Raw genomic sequence first — 18,823 nt, 5'->3', positions numbered from 1 at the left:
AAGGTTCTTGAAATTCAACAGCCTATCAATTATGTCTAAAATGGGGCTTTATCCATGAATTTGGAGCCCAAAGTAAGTATTGTTACTTGTCAAATGTGCAGTTCATGAAAGAAGCTTTTGATTATTTCACTATATATTTTGTACTAAAGGTCTCTGACCTTTGGACATAAAAACATAAAGAGCTAAATGATCACCACTTGGCTTTTCTAATTTTATTAATCAACACGCTCCTCTCCAGACTTCCTGAAATCAATCTTTGCTTGTGCCTGCCCTGCAGCTTTCACACATCACTTCAGAGCCAGCTGTGCCTGAGTAGCTGCACTTTTCTCCCAACTTCTAGAGGACAATTTGGCCAATCAAAAGAAAGATTTTAATCATGTACATTTCCAATTCACTGATCTGTCATAACAAGCAGGAACTTGAAGCTACATGTATTTTATGATTGTCCTCTGCCCCCTCTTCTCACTGCCCTGCATTCCTGTCTTCCCTGAGCTCCGTGGTCGAAGCAGACTCTCCACGTGCAGTAGCCAAATATTTCACGTATCACAGCACTTGCTTTTGAGATCAGTGCCAGCCCAACAGAGCAGTGGCATTGCTGAGGAGCAGCAGAGTGAGGACTCAGGCTTTCTTTGCAGGGAGGGAGGGATACCTGCCAGCTCAGAGCTGTACTTATCACTGCTTTATGAGGCACAGAGCAGCGGACACTGTATTCAGGTCACAGAGCAGAGCTCCAGTCTCTCACTCCTTATCTGGTCTTTCATGGTCCTGGGTATTTATTTCCTTTTGCGGCTGTATGAGTTACTGGGCACATGAACCCTGGGCTATGATGGTTTCTTCAGGTAAATCTTATAATTTTGAGGCGAGAACAAGTCACTCCAAGTTCTGAAGAAATCTGTGTGAACAGGAGTGAAACACAGCAGAGTGGGGCGAGCCCAGGGGCTGGCGATGGCTCCAGCACACCGTGCCCTAAGGCTGCCGTGAAACCCTCCTCCTCTTCAACGTGCAGTTGGAAAGCGTCTCTTCCAGGGCTCACAGCAGGACTGCGCGTTACACGGGTTTTTGAGCAACTATTTATTTAGGGGAGGTCCAGAGGTGAGACAGCAATCCCTGTGAGAGGCTGTATTTACATTACGCAGCTCTTGGCTTCCATGACTGTAATTTTTTGGTGTACAAGAAGCCAGCGCACGAGGTGAGGGGTCGGGGCCGCTGCAGAGCATCCCGAAGGATGTCACCCGTCCAGAAACAGGGAGCGCCGCCCAGGGCCTGTCCCATCGCGGAGCTGTGGCTGAAGCCGGGTGGGGAGCCCCGGCCCGGGGGTCAGAGCGGTGTGTGAGCCCCGGGGACAGAGCGGTGTGTGAGCCCCGGGGACAGAGCGGTGTGTCCGTGTCCGGGGACAGAGCGGTGTGTGAGCCCCGGGGACAGAGCGGTGTGTGAGCCCCAGGGACAGAGCGGTGTGTCAGCCCCGGGAACAGAGCGGTGTGTGAGCCCCGGGACAGAGCGGTGTGTGAGCCCCGGGGACAGAGCGGTGTGTGAGCCCCAGGGACAGAGCGGTGTGTCAGCCCCGGGAACAGAGCGGTGTGTCCGTGCCCGGGGACAGAGCGGTGTGTCAGCCCCGGGGACAGAGCGGTGTGTCCGGGGACAGAGCGGTGTGTGAGCCCCGGGACAGAGCGGTGTGTGAGCCCCGGGGACAGAGCGGTGCGTCAGCCCCGGGACAGAGCGGTGTGTGAGCCCCGGGGACAGAGCGGTGTGTCCGTGCCCGGGGACAGAGCGGTGTGTGAGCCCCAGGGACAGAGCGGTGTGTCCGTGCCCGGGGACAGAGCGGTGTGTCCGTGCCCGGGGACAGAGCGGTGTGTCAGCCCCGGGAGAGCAGAGCGGTGTGTCCGTGCCCAGCTGGGGGGGTCAGAGCGGTGTGCCCCTGTCCGTGTCCATGCCCACCCGGGGCACAGAGCGGTGTGTCAGCCCGCAGAGGTCAGAGCGGTGTGTCCGTGTCCGTGTGTCCGTGTGTCCGTGTCCCTGACCGTGTCCGCGCCCGTGTCCGTGTCCGTGTCCGTGCCCGTGTCCGTGTCCCTGACCGTGTCCATACCCCCGCCCCTCTCCCCGCCCCGCCCGTCCCCCCGCCGAGGCGGTGCTGCCGTCACGTGACGGCGGCGCCGGGAGCGAACATGGCCGCGGCTGCGGGGTGAGTGCGCCCCGCGTCCCCATCCCCGGTCCCCGGTCCCTGCCTCCCGCTCCCCTCTCCCCTCTCCCCGCTCCCGGCCCGGCGCGGTAAGTGCGCCCCGCTCCCAGCCCGGCTGCCCCCGCTCCCCTCTCCCTGCTCCTGGCCCGGCCCGGCGGGGTCTCGCAGGGGTGAGGACGGGTCGGGGGTGCCCCGGCCGGCGGGCACAGGCTGGGGCCGGGCAGCCTGCGGGGCAGGCCGGGCTGCCCGCGCTGCAGCGGCGGGTCCCCGAAAGGATTTCGGGTTTTGCGCGGGGCGGGGAGAGCTGTGGAGGGTCCCACGGGCCCCCCTTGCCCCGCCGGGTCGGCTCGCAGCGCCTCCTCCCGAGCCGTGGGTTATCCCTTCGGCTCTGTTAGGTTTGGAAGTGGCGCTTAAAGCTGGCTTGGATTGCATAGCACGAGCGTTCTCCCACATTTTATACCTGAATTCAGCCACTTCTTCCAGTGCTGTAGGAAGGTGCCATTAAAAACTCTATCAAAATGAGGGGGTAACTTTTCGTGGCTGCCAAAGCCGGGTCTGGGACTGGGCTCTGACGGTGTCTTTGGGGACAGGTCGCCTCCCGGTGGGGTCCCCTCCTGACCCAGGGTTCCCCCAGCACTGATCAGGCGTTCCCTGGGCAGGGATGCTCCTGCATCCCTGGATCGAGCCGGGGCTGGGGCGTGGGGAGGCTCTGGGATTTCCACAGCCGACCGCACAAGGAGCGCTGGGTTTGCCGTGAAGACAACATGCATTTCACGTCTTGAACAGCACTAATTGCTTTTACTGTTTCGTTGCATCGTCCGTTTGCTTGTGCCTGTGCTGCTGTTAAGTGTAGGCCTCCTGAGCTTCAGGTATTTGGTGTGGGAACAGCATTGGAAATTGTCAAGGCTTCAGGCTGATGTTGATAAATCTGTTACTCAAAACAAATAAGTAAGGCCCAGTCAACAAACAAGTGATAACTCGTTGAAAAGTAGTTTCAGTGGTTTCTCATCCTCATTGAAATCTGCGGGACCTCAGTAGAAGAGAAATGGCCATTCCATGAATTTTCTGCTGAAAAGAATCAGAAGTACAAAAGGTTAACTGAGAAATGGTAGGAAAACCAGAAATAAAATAGGGTTTTTGGTTACCAGTGTGTTCTGGTGGTTGCATTGCAACAAATCCAAAATGTTAGATGGATCATACAGTGCCAAAATGTAAGCTCTCTGAAGATATAAAACTTCTGAAATAAGCATTGAAAATCAGCAGTTCCAGGCAAAAGAAAAATATCCTGTAAAGAAGCAGATGTAGTTTAATGTTCCTAGCCACATTTCACTTCCACTGTAATAAAATAAAAGAGCTCTTCTGTGAGCTTGGGCCTAAGTGATCATAAAAATTGTGTGTGGCAGCCAGCAGGAAACTGTCAGCTACTGTGGGAGGCCTTTACCAGACTGAGCAGTTGTTGAACCAGACTGGAGAAAAGGAGGAAGCTGAGCTTTTCTTGTCCTGTCCTGGTCTTGCAAGTAGCCACTTGTGATGCTGACTAAGGCTTATTTGCAGAAGCTTCCTGGAGGCCTGCAGCACAAAGCAGTGCTTGTATCAAATACACTTCGCTATCAAATGTGTAACTCTGCAGGAGAGCTCTGAGTTGTTTGTGGCTGGAGATGCTGGAGACCTTGGAAACCAACCTTGAAGGACCAGCCAGTTCATTCAATTCTGATAATTCTGTGGGGGCAAGTCCAGAGGAGGCCACGAAGTTGATCAGAGGACTGGAGCACCTCCCCTAAGAAGACAAGCTGAGAAAGTTGGGGCTGTTCAACCTGGAGAAGAGAAGGTTGCGTGGAGACCTCACAGCACCTTCCAGTATCTGAAGGGTCCTGCAGGGAAGCTGAAGAGAGACTGTTCATTAGGAATTGTAGTGATAGGACAGGGAGTAATGGGTACAAACTGAAAGAGGGGAAATTTAGGCTGGATATTAGGAAGAAGTTCTTTACTGTGAGGGTGGTGAGATGTTGAACAGATTGCCCAGGGAGGTTGTGGGTGACTCAACCCTGGCAGTGTTCAAAGCCAGGTTGGATAAGGCCTTGCTCAACCTGGTCTAGAAGGCATCCCTGCCTATGGCAGGGGGTTGGAGCCAGATGGTCTTCAAAGTCCCTTCCAACCCAAACCATTCTAAGATTCTGTGATTTGTGTGTCTTGTGTGATATAGTTGAGTGATTAGAGATCACGGACCAACATGGAAAGCTTGTAGTTCCTTCTCTAGATAGAGCTCTCTGTGTAAGCTGTGGGAAGCTCGTGCTTGGTTCATTTGTGTCTAGTGACCCAATCTCTGCAGGCAAAGCAGCACCTGTGGGTGTCGTGCCACGTTGGCAGTGCATCCATGAGGGTGCCCTCAGTTTGGTATCTGGATGCTTGCAGGAGGAAAGAGAGAACAAAAGCTGTGGAGGAAGCAAAGTTTGCTAAGTTCAATTTCTCTCTGAAACTTAGCTGGTTTTCTTTGTAGAATTTCAGTTGTGAAAGTAGGTGTATTGCCTGACAAGCCTGTGCTGTCCAAGGTGTGAATTAAGAGCAAGATTTGCAGCAAGACTCAGCCCAGCCCTCAGGTCCCAGAGTCCTTGCTGTGGGGTCCAGCATGCTCAGCCACTGTGACTGCTACAGCAGCCCTAAAACAGAGCCCAAGGCCGTGCCCCTAAAAACCTGTGCCAGTCTAGAACTGCAGAGGCCACATTGTGCTGTGGATTAATATTGTGGCAGCACGTTCAGACGGGGAAGGTGAGATCTCTTATGCCCAAGGAAGAAAACACTTTTGCCGTGGGCTTAGAGAAAATGTGCAGAAAACCACCATTTTGCACCAGAATGCATTTCAGCTCTAGCATTAAGGTCCCAGTAAAAGGCATGCTTAGAGTGGCTTAGTGAGGCTACCAGTAGGAATTGCTGCCTGGCATAATTATTTCTCCTTGACTCTCATTTTGATTGTCAAAGGTTTTAAGTGTAATAAAAGCATTAATAGTAGACTTAAGGGAGATGAAAATGTGCCTTTGTAGCAGCTTCCTATGAGCTCTAGGATGTAGGAGTAGGCCTGGAGGAGAGAGGTCAGAATTTTCTCGTTTTCTTTTTTCTTTTTTTTTTTTTTTAAATCACAGAAAAAGATCTCAAACTTGTGAAGTGGGTAAAATTGCAATGAAGGTGACTTTTTTCCTTCCTTTGAAGAAAAACATGAGACAGGTTGTGCTACAACCTCTGCCTTTTTTTTCTTTTTATCAGCAGGTACAAAGATCTGAGAGTAACATATGACATAAGGGTATCTGATGATGTTCTCTCATCCCTTTTATGAATGTCCCATAGGACGAGCAAATGATTTCCAGGTCCCTGCATCTTGTAACTCCAGGGGATGATCGTGTTTGGATAACAGCGTTTTCAGCCTCTTGTGCACTGCTGAGTTACTGAACCACACCTTTGTACCTGAAAAGCCTTGCCTATTTTTAGTCTAAGGTTCACTCTCTGATTTAAAACTTTCAGTAGCTTTTGCTAGGATTGTATGAACTTGCTTCCTCCTTTCTACAGCCATAGGTACCCCAAAATGAAAGTTTGTGCTGTGCTTCCAAGCTGTGCTGCAATAGGTAGTCTGCAGCCCTTATAATGATCACCTGCCTTGGTGCTGGGTTATCAGGTGTGTGTGGGAAAGAACAAAACTAAACACATATAGGTTTCATGCACCATCAGCAAATTGGATTAGCAAGAGCAGTCTTTCACCTTCTAAAATCACCTATGCTGTTTTATCAAGTAGTTATAAATAAGTAAAATAAAATATTTTATTAGCTCCTTTATGCTGGCGGTAGGAAATTATAGGGTTTACAATTCTGAGGTTGATAAAGTCTTTCAGGAGGTCATGCAGCTATAAATCAAAGGTTACTTTCAGATTGGTTATGGAAGCTATATAATAATTAAGATGTGGAGCTCTGCTCCTCTAAGGTTAAGTCCCTTGATGGTTGGTTCACTTCTTGTCACCTTAACACAGTAACAATTCAGCTGCCCCTTTCTGTCATCTCCTCTTAGAAACCTATGTAGTAGAAAACCCCCGTCCAGTCAGTCACTCTTCAAGAAGCTGAGGTAGAGGGACAAACTGGACTCAAATCGTAGGATTTTATTGATAAAGCAGTATTCATCTATAATACTGAAGCTCCAAAGCACAGCTTTGCTATATTAAGCGTAAAAACAACAATAAAAAACCCAACAGGACTGCTCTTTAATGCTTCTCTCATCATCTGATTGAACTCCCCCAATATCCTACAAAAGCTGTTGTGTTTGTACTGGTAAAGCTCCAAAAAGTGCATTTATAGACCTGTAACAAATGTGAACGACTCAGCAACATATTCTTGTAGTAGTTTGAACACCTTAAATTACTTAATAAGCGAGCTCTCTGCTTTTAAACTGTATCTTAAGCTGTTCCTGGTTGCAGCTCTGTTGAATACAATCTTCCAGAATCCAGAAACTTTTGGGGCTGTGTCAGCACATTTGTGCTGCCTTAGGGGTGGGTGGTGATGTACAGCAGGAGGCCACTGGTACACAAAACACGCTCCTGTGGCCACGTGTTTGACTTCAGTGACCTGCTGAAGCTGCTTGTGTGCATGCAAGAATAAACATACCTACATAGAAAAGAAATTTGCAGATGCTGTGTGAGCATGGAAATGCTGTTGTCCTGCATCTGCTATCCTTCGTCTTTTCTCTCCAATCCCTGTTTCAGCTACTGAACGTTACCCAGAAGGACTTGGTGAAGTTTGCCAGACTTAGTGTGACCTTCCAATTCTGTTTTCAGCAACTCAGAACTCCTTTTCTTCTCTCCTGCTTTGCCTTTCCCCAGCTGACATAGGCTGTAGTGGCTTTCTGCATGTACATTTGGTGTTGCTGTACCTAGAGGAATGTAAGGAGTGAGATGCTGTGGACTGCAGCTGCAGCCAGCTTTGTCTCCTCTTGCCATCTTTTTCCTCTGGTGCTTGTGTGAGCAATGTTTGATTGTCTCTTGAGCAGATGCTTGTATAGAGCATCTCTTCCCTGTGATTAGCCTCTTGTTTGTAGAGCTGAACTACACTGAAGGAATGAACACTGTGCATCTGAACTGTGCTAACCGCTGTCTTTGTCTTCCATTAATTGTCAATTAAAAAATTCTCTTCCAGACCCTCCTTTTGGCTGGGGAATGAGACCTTGAGAGTGCCTTTAGCACTCTTTGCCTTGAACAGAAGACGACTGTGTGAGCGGCTGAGACAGAACAAGGATGTCCAGAAGAATTCAGTTGTTGTGCTGCAGGGTGGGGAGGAAACCCAGAGATACTGTACTGACACTGGTATTGTGTTTCGCCAGGTAAGAGCTGAATCAAAACTTCAAAGCAAATTAAGAAACTTTCTTCAACTGCATGAGTTTAAAAATGATTTTAAATTATTCTCCTTTGTCTTCCGGGTGTGCATTGTCTCGCTCCACTTAAACAAATTGGCTTCTTTATAACATTTCCTCTTCAGCTTTGAGTTACTCTCTCTTTCACTGCTTTAGTGGGCAGGCTCATTTTCTGGTTTAAGGGGCCTAAACCTGTTCAAGGCCTTACTGCTCATCAGTGTTTAAATCTTAATCTTGAAGACAGCAGTGGAATATTTCTTCATTTTTTCAGTCTTGTCTGTGACCTGAAAAGCAACCTTCTTTCCATAATGAAATGTGTTACAGTGGGCCTAAGCTGAATTAATTAATAGAAAAGCATATTTCATGTTTTTATACTGGTATATTCCACAAAACAGCATATATCTTGGAATTTACAACAAATTAGATTCTTCCTTAAGTATCCATGTGTTCTGTCACAAATAGGACTTAACAAGTTCTGGGGGTGTTGGCGTAACAGAACTCTAATTATGCATATCCCATACTCTGTGTGACTGCTACAGCACTTTGTTTTGTGCATTTAATTGAGCTGTTGTATGTTATGAAGAAACAAACCCAGCAAATTCTAATTTACATAGCACATATTTTAATGTATTTAGAGGAGATGCACCTTTCGGGGTACTAGAGCTTATGTCTGTCCTTACCAAAATTCACTTTGTATTGTTAGGTGTTTTGTTCTTGGCTTGCTTGTTGTTCAAATAACTCTTGGCTAAAGGCTGTTCCTAGTGCAGCTTCCTCTTCTCTGGGGAAGGCTGAGTTTTCACTTCAGCACTCTGCCTTCACAACCCACTGAAGCTGCTCTCTGCTTTTGCTTTGTCTCTTGTGGTGTGATTGTTTCTCCCTGATCATACATTCCCTAATTCTAGATTGGAAGAATGTATTTTAATGTGTGGTGTATGTTTATTGTGCTGAGTTAACCTGTTTATTTCTTAGGGTGGTTTATTAATCTCTGACAGAGAGATTTGTATTATTCTAACCTAAAACTAATTGATCTGAAAAGGTTTAGAGCTAAACCACTTCTGCCCCTCCAAAAGCAAGAGAGACCTCTTTTAGATACATGGAAGTAGGAATTAGTATGTACTTTAGTGTATTTTTAGAGTGTAGAAGTGAGGTTTTTCTTCTAAGAATATATTTGTTTTAACCTAGGAATCTTACTTTCACTGGACTTTTGGAGTAACTGAAGCAGGCTGCTTTGGAGCAGTAGATGTTGATACTGGAAGATCCATGCTTTTTGTTCCACAACTCCCTGAAAGCTATGCTGTTTGGATGGGAAAGTAAGACCTGTCTTTTAACTGCATTCCAGTGTATCTGAGTAACTGTCTGTAGGGCTGCAATGCTTTTATCATTTAATCAGATTCCCCCAAATCATGCAGAGTGAATTGTAGTGATATGTACCTACAAAGATGCAAACCAGAATCAGTTGGTGTTGATCATATGATCCCTCACCATGTGGGAAATAATACCTTTAAAATTCCATGAATCTCATGGTATCTATGAGAGAAGGTGAACCATAAAGAAAAGTCATTATCTTGTGTTAAGCCCCAACAAGTTAAATAATAAAAGCAGGCTTTTTGAAGCTGCTTTACCAGTTTGCAGCAGCCCGTGCTGATGAAGCTTTTTGAATGGCAGAAGGTAGCCTCTTTGATACTTCTTTGTATGAACTCACAGACTGGGGAATGTGATTTTACTTCTATTCCATGAGTATGCCATAAACATCTCTCTGTCCACCTTGGTAGTAAATATTGCACAATGCCATAATAGTGGAGGAATTGATTTATGTATGTGTTCATTTATTTTCTCAGTCTTAATTGTGTTTACACCCTCTACCAAACTGTAATTTTTTGTGTTGTCTGCATTGTCTCAGAACATTGGATTACTTCTAATTTAATATTTTGACAGGCTGCTTCTCTTCTAATTGAAGCTATCACTTATATTTCAGTGCTAATTTTTGGGAAAAGGAAAACAGTTGTGAGCAATCCTATGTGCTGAACTGTGCCAGACCATATGGCAGGGCATGGCTCCTGTCTTGTCAGAGAGTTTGTATGAATATTGCTGTCTTAGACCTGCCTGGGGACTGAAATTGTGATGGCGTAAAAATGTGAATACTGCTGTCTGAAATATTTTAGCTGAGAGCTGCACCTGTCTGGGAGAGCAGGTTCTGTAGCACCCATGTGCACACTGAAGTCTGTCCCCTCGTGATGCTTGTTCCCACTTACAGACAAAGTTTTTTCCTCCCCCTAAGTTCTCTTTTGCTGGTTCAAATCAGCTGTTTCATACCCACATTGATTATGCCTAATATGAAAAAGCCTAAAAATATTATTGAAATGCCAGCATCTCATTTTGCATTTTCAAAGAAAACATTGTGGTGTTTATAACTAGTGGCCTTTTTGATTTGTTTGTGCTGCACTTGTTATCTGTCCATTTACAGAATTACAAGTCTGGTTAAAAGTGGTTTATTGTCATAGTGTCTTCTTGCAGAGTATAACAAATGGTCTTTATCACAGCATCGTTGTTTCCTAAATGCTCCTCTTTACCCTTCCTGAATTCCTCTGTTTGAATCTTGTTTTCTCTTCTGTCAGCCATGGTCATGTACTTTTTCTGCTTGTCAGGAGGATGGATGAACAACTCATTTGTGAGTCAGCAGCAGTTCTGCTTCATAGGTTGGTTGGCAGGGGGTACTGCACACAGCCAGGGATTGTGTTCCTTCCCAGAAGACCCAATTTTAATTCAAAATTAGCACTGAAAGAAAAACACAAATAAGTTTGCCTTGCATCTGCTGCAGTTTGTCTACTAGAGTTTGCCTTGGAAGGGCTTACTTTGTGCACGTGGAAGGCACTGTCCACCCACTGAAGAAACAGTCACTTAACATCACTGAAGAACAAATCAATTCTATGCCTTGTGTGGTATTTGTGAGGTTGGTATTTTACAGAGGTCTGCAGCTGGTCTTCTAGTTCACAGTGCAGGGTGGAGTTGCATTGCCAGCTGTTTAAGTTGCTTTCTGTTTAAGACAGATGTGGGAATCCATGATGTGAATTTAGGCAGAAATGCGTAGATTCTCTTAAAAGTAGTGCAGAAGGCTCTTTGCTACTGTTTTACTACTACTGTATTACTAAATGTATTGTTTGTTGTACTGTTGTGCTTTCACTTCTGAAAAACTCTTATTTGAGTTGTTTCCAAAGCGTAGCTTGGGTAATGTGTCAATCTGAAGGGTTAATCCTTTTGCTTTGAAGTAATGCAACAGTGGAGCTTCTTGGCTCCTTTCGAGCTGCAGTGTTAGTTTGGCCAAGGCCAACAGTGTCTGAGAGCGTTTGCTTGGAGAGGAGCAGACTATTAGTTTACAAATGTGACCATGAACACTGTAATTATTTCAGTCTCACCCAATCCTCTTGTTTTTGTGCATGCTGAGGTGGTGCCTGGGGACTCTGCAGAACAGGGGAACAGGGAGATGGTGGATGCACCACCCTGGGCTGTGGTCTGCCCACGACCCAGCACTACTGATGCTGAGGGCAACTACTACTTTGGAAGTGTTACCCATCTGGGTGGACTTCATGCTGAATGTGTATGCTCTAAAGATTTGTAAATAGCTGTAAGGCTACCTTTCAGAAGTCCTTCAAGCCAAAATAACCTCTGCAGTTTTAAAAGGGAGGAGAGATTTAACTCATGGACTGTGGGCCTTCTCCAAAAAAACCCACAACCTCTTCAGGTGGCAATCGCAGAATTGTTAAGAGGATAACTTTGAGACTGGTGGTCCTACATCCATGGAAGGGATTGCAAAGACAGTTGCTGTGCTTTTAAACTATGGGTGTGGGCATTTCTCCAAATGTTGGGCCAGCCAGTTTCTTAGTTGTTAGCTGGGAAAATCTTTTCAGGTAAGAGAACCACTTTGCCTGTCCCTTGACCTGTACCTCTGCCCCCGCCCCTCCATCGTTTGTGAGGCAGAACCACAGACTGAGGATGGCTTAGGGCGTAGGCTTTTCCTGTTCCTAGCTTTAGAAGGAAGAGTTTAAGAAATGAGTCTGGCAATACAAGATTGTAAAGGCCCCTTTTTGGGTCGTACCCAGTCAAGTTTGTGGTACAACAAAGCTGTTAGCAATCATTTCTCTTCCTAGAAAGCATTAAGTTGGTATGACTGCCTGTCTTGCACAGAGACTTCAATTTCACTAATTAATGCTGCACCTGCCATTTACCTCCTTAATTATAAATGACAGAACTAGTCAGTGTGCTGATTAAAGATATTTTACAAAGTAAAACACATCGTACAGCAGCTGCTTTACGTGGAGCACATGCCAAAATAACTTAATAGCCCTGCCATGTAAAGAGTGTTTTTAATGGAAAACAATAATATTTAACTGTTTCATGCTCTGACGTTTTAGAAATATACATGAGATGTTACAGAGCAATATTTATGTTCAGTTTCCTGTATTTTCTTTGAAGCCTTGCTGGATGATTGGGGAGTATTGCACTTACTATAAGTAAGGTTTTTCCATGAATTTGATTGGAAGCTACCTGTATGTGCAAAGTTGAACCCTGGTGTAGCACTTGGAGCTGTAATAAAGCACAATGAAATGCTTTGCAAATGTTAATATTTTCTCAGTAACCTAATGAGGAAGCTTTTTAAAACGTTGTCATCATTTTCTAAGTGGGTTACAACCCAAATCAACCTTTGGTTTTGTTGATTAAACTTGATCGACTTCAGCAAAGCTGAGCAGTTTTACTGCCTTTGGAAAAAAGAACAGAAGTGTATGGTTGGGCTTTTTGTTTGTTTGCTTTTTTCCCTGTAAAGCTTTTGTAAAACAAAAAAAAGAGCCTTTCAGTCTTTGTAGGCTTTTACCTTTTTTATTCCCTCTAGACTGTATGTGACCAGGAAAATTAGAAGCTAGGAAATTGCTTTCTTGATCTCTTTTTCTTAATGGAGATTGGTGAGATTTCGTGGCATTTGTATTTTGAGCAATTGTGAGTATTAAATTATGCACAGCATGGTGTGTTTATTTGACTGTATCATGATGACCAAGATCGGTGCATTAATTAGCCCTTGGCTTGATGACAAGAAGGCAAGGTCTGTAGTGAGCCCATTCCATGCAAGTTGACTTTGGAGACAGCGCTTTGGAAAGATAATGTGTGGGTCCTGTAGGGAACTGTGGCAGTTTGAGCCACATTAGAAATCCAAAATCCAATTTTCAGGCTTCCCCCCCCCCCATTCCCACAATTTATCCCATCACCGGAGAGAAACTTTCAGGCCAGAGGCTTCTATAGGGGAAGGGGGAAGTATGTACATTTGTTTACACAAATAAATACTATACAAACTAAAGGCAACTAAAGGCCAATTTCAAACTATGACAGGAACAAACTCCAGATCACCTTAATTGCTCTTCGTAATGTACATTTTGCAGGAATGAAGGACATCTGCATGAGTTTTATTGATGTATTGCACACAGGTCCTCTCCTCCATAGCCTGCTCTGGAGCTCTGTGTTCAGATAGTACAGGGTCTTTGTTTTTACCTTCAGAACTGATCTGCCATATCATCTCCTGCTATTTTAATTTTAATTTCTATTTTAATGATTTTTATTTTATTCCTCTAAAATTAAATATCTTTTTCTTTTTCTATTTCTATCAGTTCGATCTTTTACTGCAATTTGTCCCTTGCTCATACTCACTGAATCTTTATTTTGCTGTTTAAAAGAAAAATATCAGGTTTTAATCACTTCAGGTCATCTAATTACTGTTTTGCACCAACTGGCAATTGAAGTTTATCTGCAAAGTTTTTTGTCACCTGCAAATGTCATCTGTGGACCTCATGAACATACTCAGCCCTGCTTCTCTTTCTGAATAGTGTCAGAACTAATTTCAGTCTTTACAGCATCCCACTAATCAAGACTTGCAGTCCATTGCTGTTTATCACTTTAACTTCTGGGAACAGCAATCTAAATTGATACAACACCTTCCACTTGGAGAGTTTCCCAGCCCTTGAAATCCTTATCTTTTTATCTATTTATTTATTTTTATTTTCTTCTTTAGGCTTTTCCATTTTTTTATTATGACTACTCATTGGGTTTCAGGTCACATTGTAGTGTTCCTGTCCCAGCCAATTTGAGTTGATTTTGGAGAGTAACAGTCTTGAGAGAGAGAGATTTTTATCAAATATTTTACTGTTATTCAGGTAGTACATCTGTTGCTTTACCCTTCATCTGATCCTTTCAAAACTACAATAAACCTGATGCTTTTGACTGACGAGACTTACTTGTGCAATTCCCCAGGCTGCTTATTTTCCATGATTCCAGTTCTCTCCCTGGTACAGTGACTTCCATTTCTTGTCACCCAATTATTCATTATTGTATTTTATAGAGTCATAGTATGGCCTGGGTTGGGAGGGACCTTAAAGATCATCCTATTCCAACACACCTGCCATGGGCAGGGACACCTTCCACTAGCCCAGGTGGCTCCAAGCCCTGTCCAACCTGGCCTTGGACACTTCCAGGGATGGGGCAGCCACAGCTTCTCTGGGCAGCCAGTGCCAGGGCCTCTCCACCCTCACAGCCAAGACTTTGTTCCAGCATCCCATCTAAGCCTTCTCTCTTTCCGTTTGAAGCCATTCCCCCTTGTCCTGTCACTCCAGGCCCTTGTGAATATTGTCTCTCATATCTTTCCTGTTGCTTCTTCAGGTCCTGGAAGGCCACAATGAGGTCACCCCAAAGCTTCTCTTCTCCAGGCTGAACAATCCCAGCTCTCCCAGCCTTTCCTCCCAGCAGAGCTGCTCCAGCCCTCTGATCATCTTGGTGCCTCCTCTGGACTCTCTGCAGCAGCTCCATGTCCTGCTGGGCTGTTCCCAGGGCTGGAGCAGCTCTGCAGGGGGGTCTCACCTGAGGGGCAGAGGGGTAGAATCCCCCCCTGCCCTGCTGCCCACGCTGTGGGATCATCCCAGGGCATGGGGGTTTCTGGGCTGGTTCATGTCCAGCCTCTCCCCCACCAGCACCCCAGGTCCTTCTCCCCACAGCTGCTCCATCTGTTCATCCCCAGCCTGGATTGATCCCTGACCCCGGAGCAGCACCAGCACTTGGTCTTGTTAAACCTGGTGAGGTTCCCATGGGGCACTGCCCGATTTCTCTGTGGATAAAAATTAATGTTTCACAATAATTAATGCCTGGATTGCATTTGCCACTTTACTGATGATTGTTTTCTCTGAACAACACTGCTCAAATGCTCTGACTTCTCAAATTTGAGCAGTGCTGTTTAGAGGAAACTATTGCAGAGTCATTGTCCCAGTATTCTCATAGTCCACGAGCCTTGCCTGGTCTGGGCTGAATGTGTATTGTTTCTGTGACTTTTACTTCAGTAATTATTTTTATAAATCTGTGCTTTCTAGCTGCTTAAGTTTCTTATTTATTGTTGAGAAGGCTTTAAACCATAATAGTAATTTGTATCAGTCCATTGATTTGCAACCTCTACCAGCATACACTGTTAACTGGATGCACCAGTTGATGTTTTTGTAAGTGTTAAAGTGCTTCTTTTTCCTCTCCTCTTTTTGATTCGGGCACACTGAGAGCAGACCCAGCACTGAGCAAACCTGCTTGGTGGTGCTGCACCAGAGCTTTTTAATATCTGGATGTGGCTTCAAACCACAGCATGAGACATGCACATCCCATTCCTGTGGTGTCACAGGGAATGTTGATAACCCCCACCAGGCATTTCTGATTTTATACTTTATTTAAGGCGCTACCAGGAGTCCTGAGTTCAGTGATATGAGCTCCTGATAAAGGTTTTGAAATACCAGAGAATCCACGTTTTCTTTTGATCAGGTGTGCCGTGTATTTTTTCTCCGAGGACTCGGCTGCTGCTGGTAGGAAGCTGCAGCAAAAGAAATGTCCATGGGGGTTTTCCAGCAGTGCTCTGACAAGGCTCTGCACCTCCACACTGCCCACTCTGAGGGCAGAGCTCTCTGCTTCTTGTTGGCCTGCATTTGGGAAGGCACTTCAGTGAAAAAAATCTCAAGAGGAAAACCTACAGTGGTGCCTCTATTCTTGCACTTTTAAAATTCCACGTTCTTAGCTCTTGATGTTAACTGTTTCCTGAGGTTTTTATTCCCTGTGACCTCTCTGTATGCTCAGGAAGGACTCTGAAATTCGGTGTGGTCTGTTGAGAAACACACTAAGAGAGAAAAACAAACCCAAGTGTTTTGTGAAAATATGATGGGGAAGCGTATCATTAATATTAAAGCTTCTTAAGAGCTGAGTGTGAGTGAGGAGCAGGCAGGTTGTGTTTTGGTGCTGTGTCCCCCTGGCTGGAGCTCTGGGGGTCGGAGTGGGTGGCCTCGACCCCAGTCCTGAGGGATGTCAGGTGCTGCTTTGTCTTGCAGGGACAGTGTGACACAGTGGATCAGGCCCTGTGTGCATGGGGGGATTCTGGGAGTCCTTCTGTCAAGTTCACTTTATTTCTTTGTGCTTTAGCTTTCCTTTCAAGTTGTAAAATGGGAATATTATCATCCCCTTCTTAAAGCTGTTTGGGTCATCTGATGCTGATGTAAACACCAGTACTGCTTTCTCTCATTCTAATACCCATTAATATGGGAGCTGTGGGACGTGCTGCACACATTCCAGAGCTTTAATGCTATAGTGCTTTTATGTGTGGGGCATAAAATATTGCTCATTTTTCCCCCAGAGCTGGTGTTTTTCCAAAGTAGAAGAGGAACATCTGCTATTGACAGATTAAGTGTGTAAGTTTGTTAAGAAGCATGAATTGAGACCAGTGTTTGAGTGGAACACTCATTATATAGTGACCCAGAAATTATACTTCTTAACCACTACAATTCTTTTTGTGCTCTTTTTTTTGGGAAGAGTACTTTCTAATGAGTATTTGTCAGCAGTCTTATGCTACAAGAAATCTTTCAGGGATTTCAGTGTATAAATATTTCCTTAGTTACAGTTCTTTCTGTCTCCAAGGAAGAATTTTATTTGCAGAGAGAAATAAAGGAAAGGTTACCAACTGCAAATTTTCTGTGGTTTTGTTGGATAGCTCTTGATAGTATCTCTTAAATGTCTAATTGAGGCACAACCTAAAGAACTTTCCATCTTTTGGGAATGCCTGTGGTGGGAATAGCTGAGCAGGAGCAGTGAGACTGTATGTTTGAAGGAGATGAAATAGGTAGGTCAGTGCTTGGCTTTTATGAGGAATAACTGTGAGATTCTCCTCAATACTTTATTTCTGATTTCCCAAGTCCAACAGCCTCGGAGTTCTTCTGCTTCTGCATGATCTGTGTGTAGCACTGGAAGTCCAGGGTCACATACCCAGCAGCCTGTGTCCAGCCTCCTGCCTGTGACTGCTGGTCAGTCCCTTGGCTGGGTGGGGCTTCAGTTACAGCCCTGGGTATGTTTTCCAGTCAAATCAGCTCAAGTTGTCATCTTCAACTTGATTTTTTTTTTTTAAAGTCCATTATTTTCTCAAAATCCATCTTACTTCGGACTGTATTAAAAGGAGCAAGGAGTCTGAATTTACATGTGTGTGGGTAGTCCTGTCTTTCAAAGATTGTAACAGTAATCTAGAGAAATAAGGACAGGGAGTAGCATTAAGGTAATCAAAACAGTGCTGAAGGCAGTCTGTGATACCAGCAAGCCCATTAGTACTGTTTTGTTTTAAATCTACCTTGATGCCTTTTGTTCTTTTTTGAGATAGTGAAATCCCTTTGGATTTGGCATTTTTTTGGGACAAGGTCAGGAACATCTGCTGGTATCTTGCAAAGTGTGCTGTGTTGTTCTTCCTAGCAGTTCTCTACACCCTCTTGTTGGGTTAATGCTTTGCCATCTGTTAACTTGATGATATTGTAATGAGGAGGGAGTTTATTGGTGAATCTCTGACAGCATTAAAACATTGCTTTTGTATCCCTTTTCCTCTTTCATCTCTACACTTGGTGATGTATTTCTATTCATCTGCTCCCAATTTTGCCCAGGTTGTTTTTCTGTGTTTGCAATCTCTCTGGAATGTGTACTCTGCTTTCAGCTCATTCTAGCAAGGCCTGAGAAATGAGTTTTTGACTATGTAGAACTTCAATTGCCAAAGAGCACGCTTGTCCAATTTACTCCTTGTGCATGTGCTTTCCCTCATGTAAGTGAGGAAAAATGTGATGTAACTCATGCAGTGACTTGCTGGCAGGTGTGCCTGCTGCAGTGCCACGTACAGGCACTGTGTGCAGGGTAATGTGGGCACTTAATTTGCTCAAGACAAAGTGAGTTTGCTGTAAAGTGGTGTTTTATATCTGTTAACTCTGAATGTGAAAGTCAGGCTTGAGTGGAGGAACCAATACTGTTGTTTCCCTGTAGAGCAGGAAGGTTTACTGTGAAGTTCACTGGTTTTATCTTTTCTGTCTCACTGCATCAAGAATCTTCCTCTCCTGATTTTGTGAGACAAGCTTGGACAGTTTTTCATGTATTTTGGGCAATAATATTTGCAGGACCTTTTAGGAGAACATTGTACCCTGAACATTATTGTGTAGAAACTGTCTCACTCTAGACTTTGTCATGGTTAGAGTCTGACATTGGTCTATTCTGTTATTGTTCCAACTCTGTTAATTCTTACTTTTAATTACTGCTTGTGAGAACATCACTCTCAGGTAACTGCCAGGAGCTGTGGATCCAAAAGACAATAAGACTTGTGGGTCAAGGCTTGTGGATCTGTATCTTAATTGCAGGAGATAGTCTTTAGCATGGCATGTTGCTTTTTGTCAGTACTTGTTGTCTTCCTTCCTGACATACCAGGAGTTCCTCAAAATGGTTGTTCACTTTTATTTCAGGATTCATACTGATCCTTTTAAAAAAATACATTAAATTAATGCTGATTTTTTTTTTTTTTTTTTTTTTTTTTTAGCTAAGGCCACATACAGTGCTTAGAAATTGTAGGTAATTCACATTATTTGACCCTAATATAAGTTCATTGGTAGCATGTATGGTCAACCAGCCTGGAATATTGCTTTGTTCTCTGTGCTGTGTGGTATTAACTGAGCATTTCATCTTGCAGAACAGTTACCTCATGTTGGTGCTTATGTTAGACTACACCTATTGCTTTCTTTTATATGTAACAGTGGAGTAAGACATCCTTCTTCCAGAATAGCTTCAAAACACAAACAAGGCCAGATGTGAGGACTTAAGGAGTTCTGTGAAACCATTCAAATCTTAGCATTAAAGGTGTATAATTTGTCTAATTTTTGTAATGAACATATCATTTAGATTTTTTTTTTCCCCAAC

The 18,823-nt window shown here is 44.6% G+C and overlaps 1 protein-coding gene across 7 annotated transcripts in view; it reads left to right on the top strand.

Annotated features, from left to right (window-relative positions):
• The window catches only part of PEPD (peptidase D), a 191,604-nt gene that overhangs the window by 50,473 nt on the left and 122,308 nt on the right, over positions 1-18,823 (top strand). For 3 of the 7 annotated variants that reach the window (XM_064671287.1, XM_064671286.1, XM_064671293.1), the window contains 2 exons: positions 7,345-7,528; positions 8,741-8,868. In XM_064671287.1, the coding sequence (XP_064527357.1) occupies positions 7,345-7,528; positions 8,741-8,868 (312 nt within the window). Of the gene's footprint in view, positions 1-819; positions 840-1,115; positions 1,190-2,119; positions 2,180-7,344; positions 7,529-8,740; positions 8,869-18,823 lie in introns of those variants that run through there. The other 4 variants (XM_064671288.1, XM_064671290.1, XM_064671292.1 and 1 more) reach the window with 4 other exon arrangements.

The sequence above is a fragment of the Pseudopipra pipra genome, chromosome 14, assembly GCF_036250125.1.
Source record: "Pseudopipra pipra isolate bDixPip1 chromosome 14, bDixPip1.hap1, whole genome shotgun sequence".
In the NCBI taxonomy this organism is placed as follows: Eukaryota; Metazoa; Chordata; class Aves; order Passeriformes; family Pipridae; genus Pseudopipra; species Pseudopipra pipra.
This window is presented reverse-complemented; position numbering and strand designations above follow the sequence as displayed.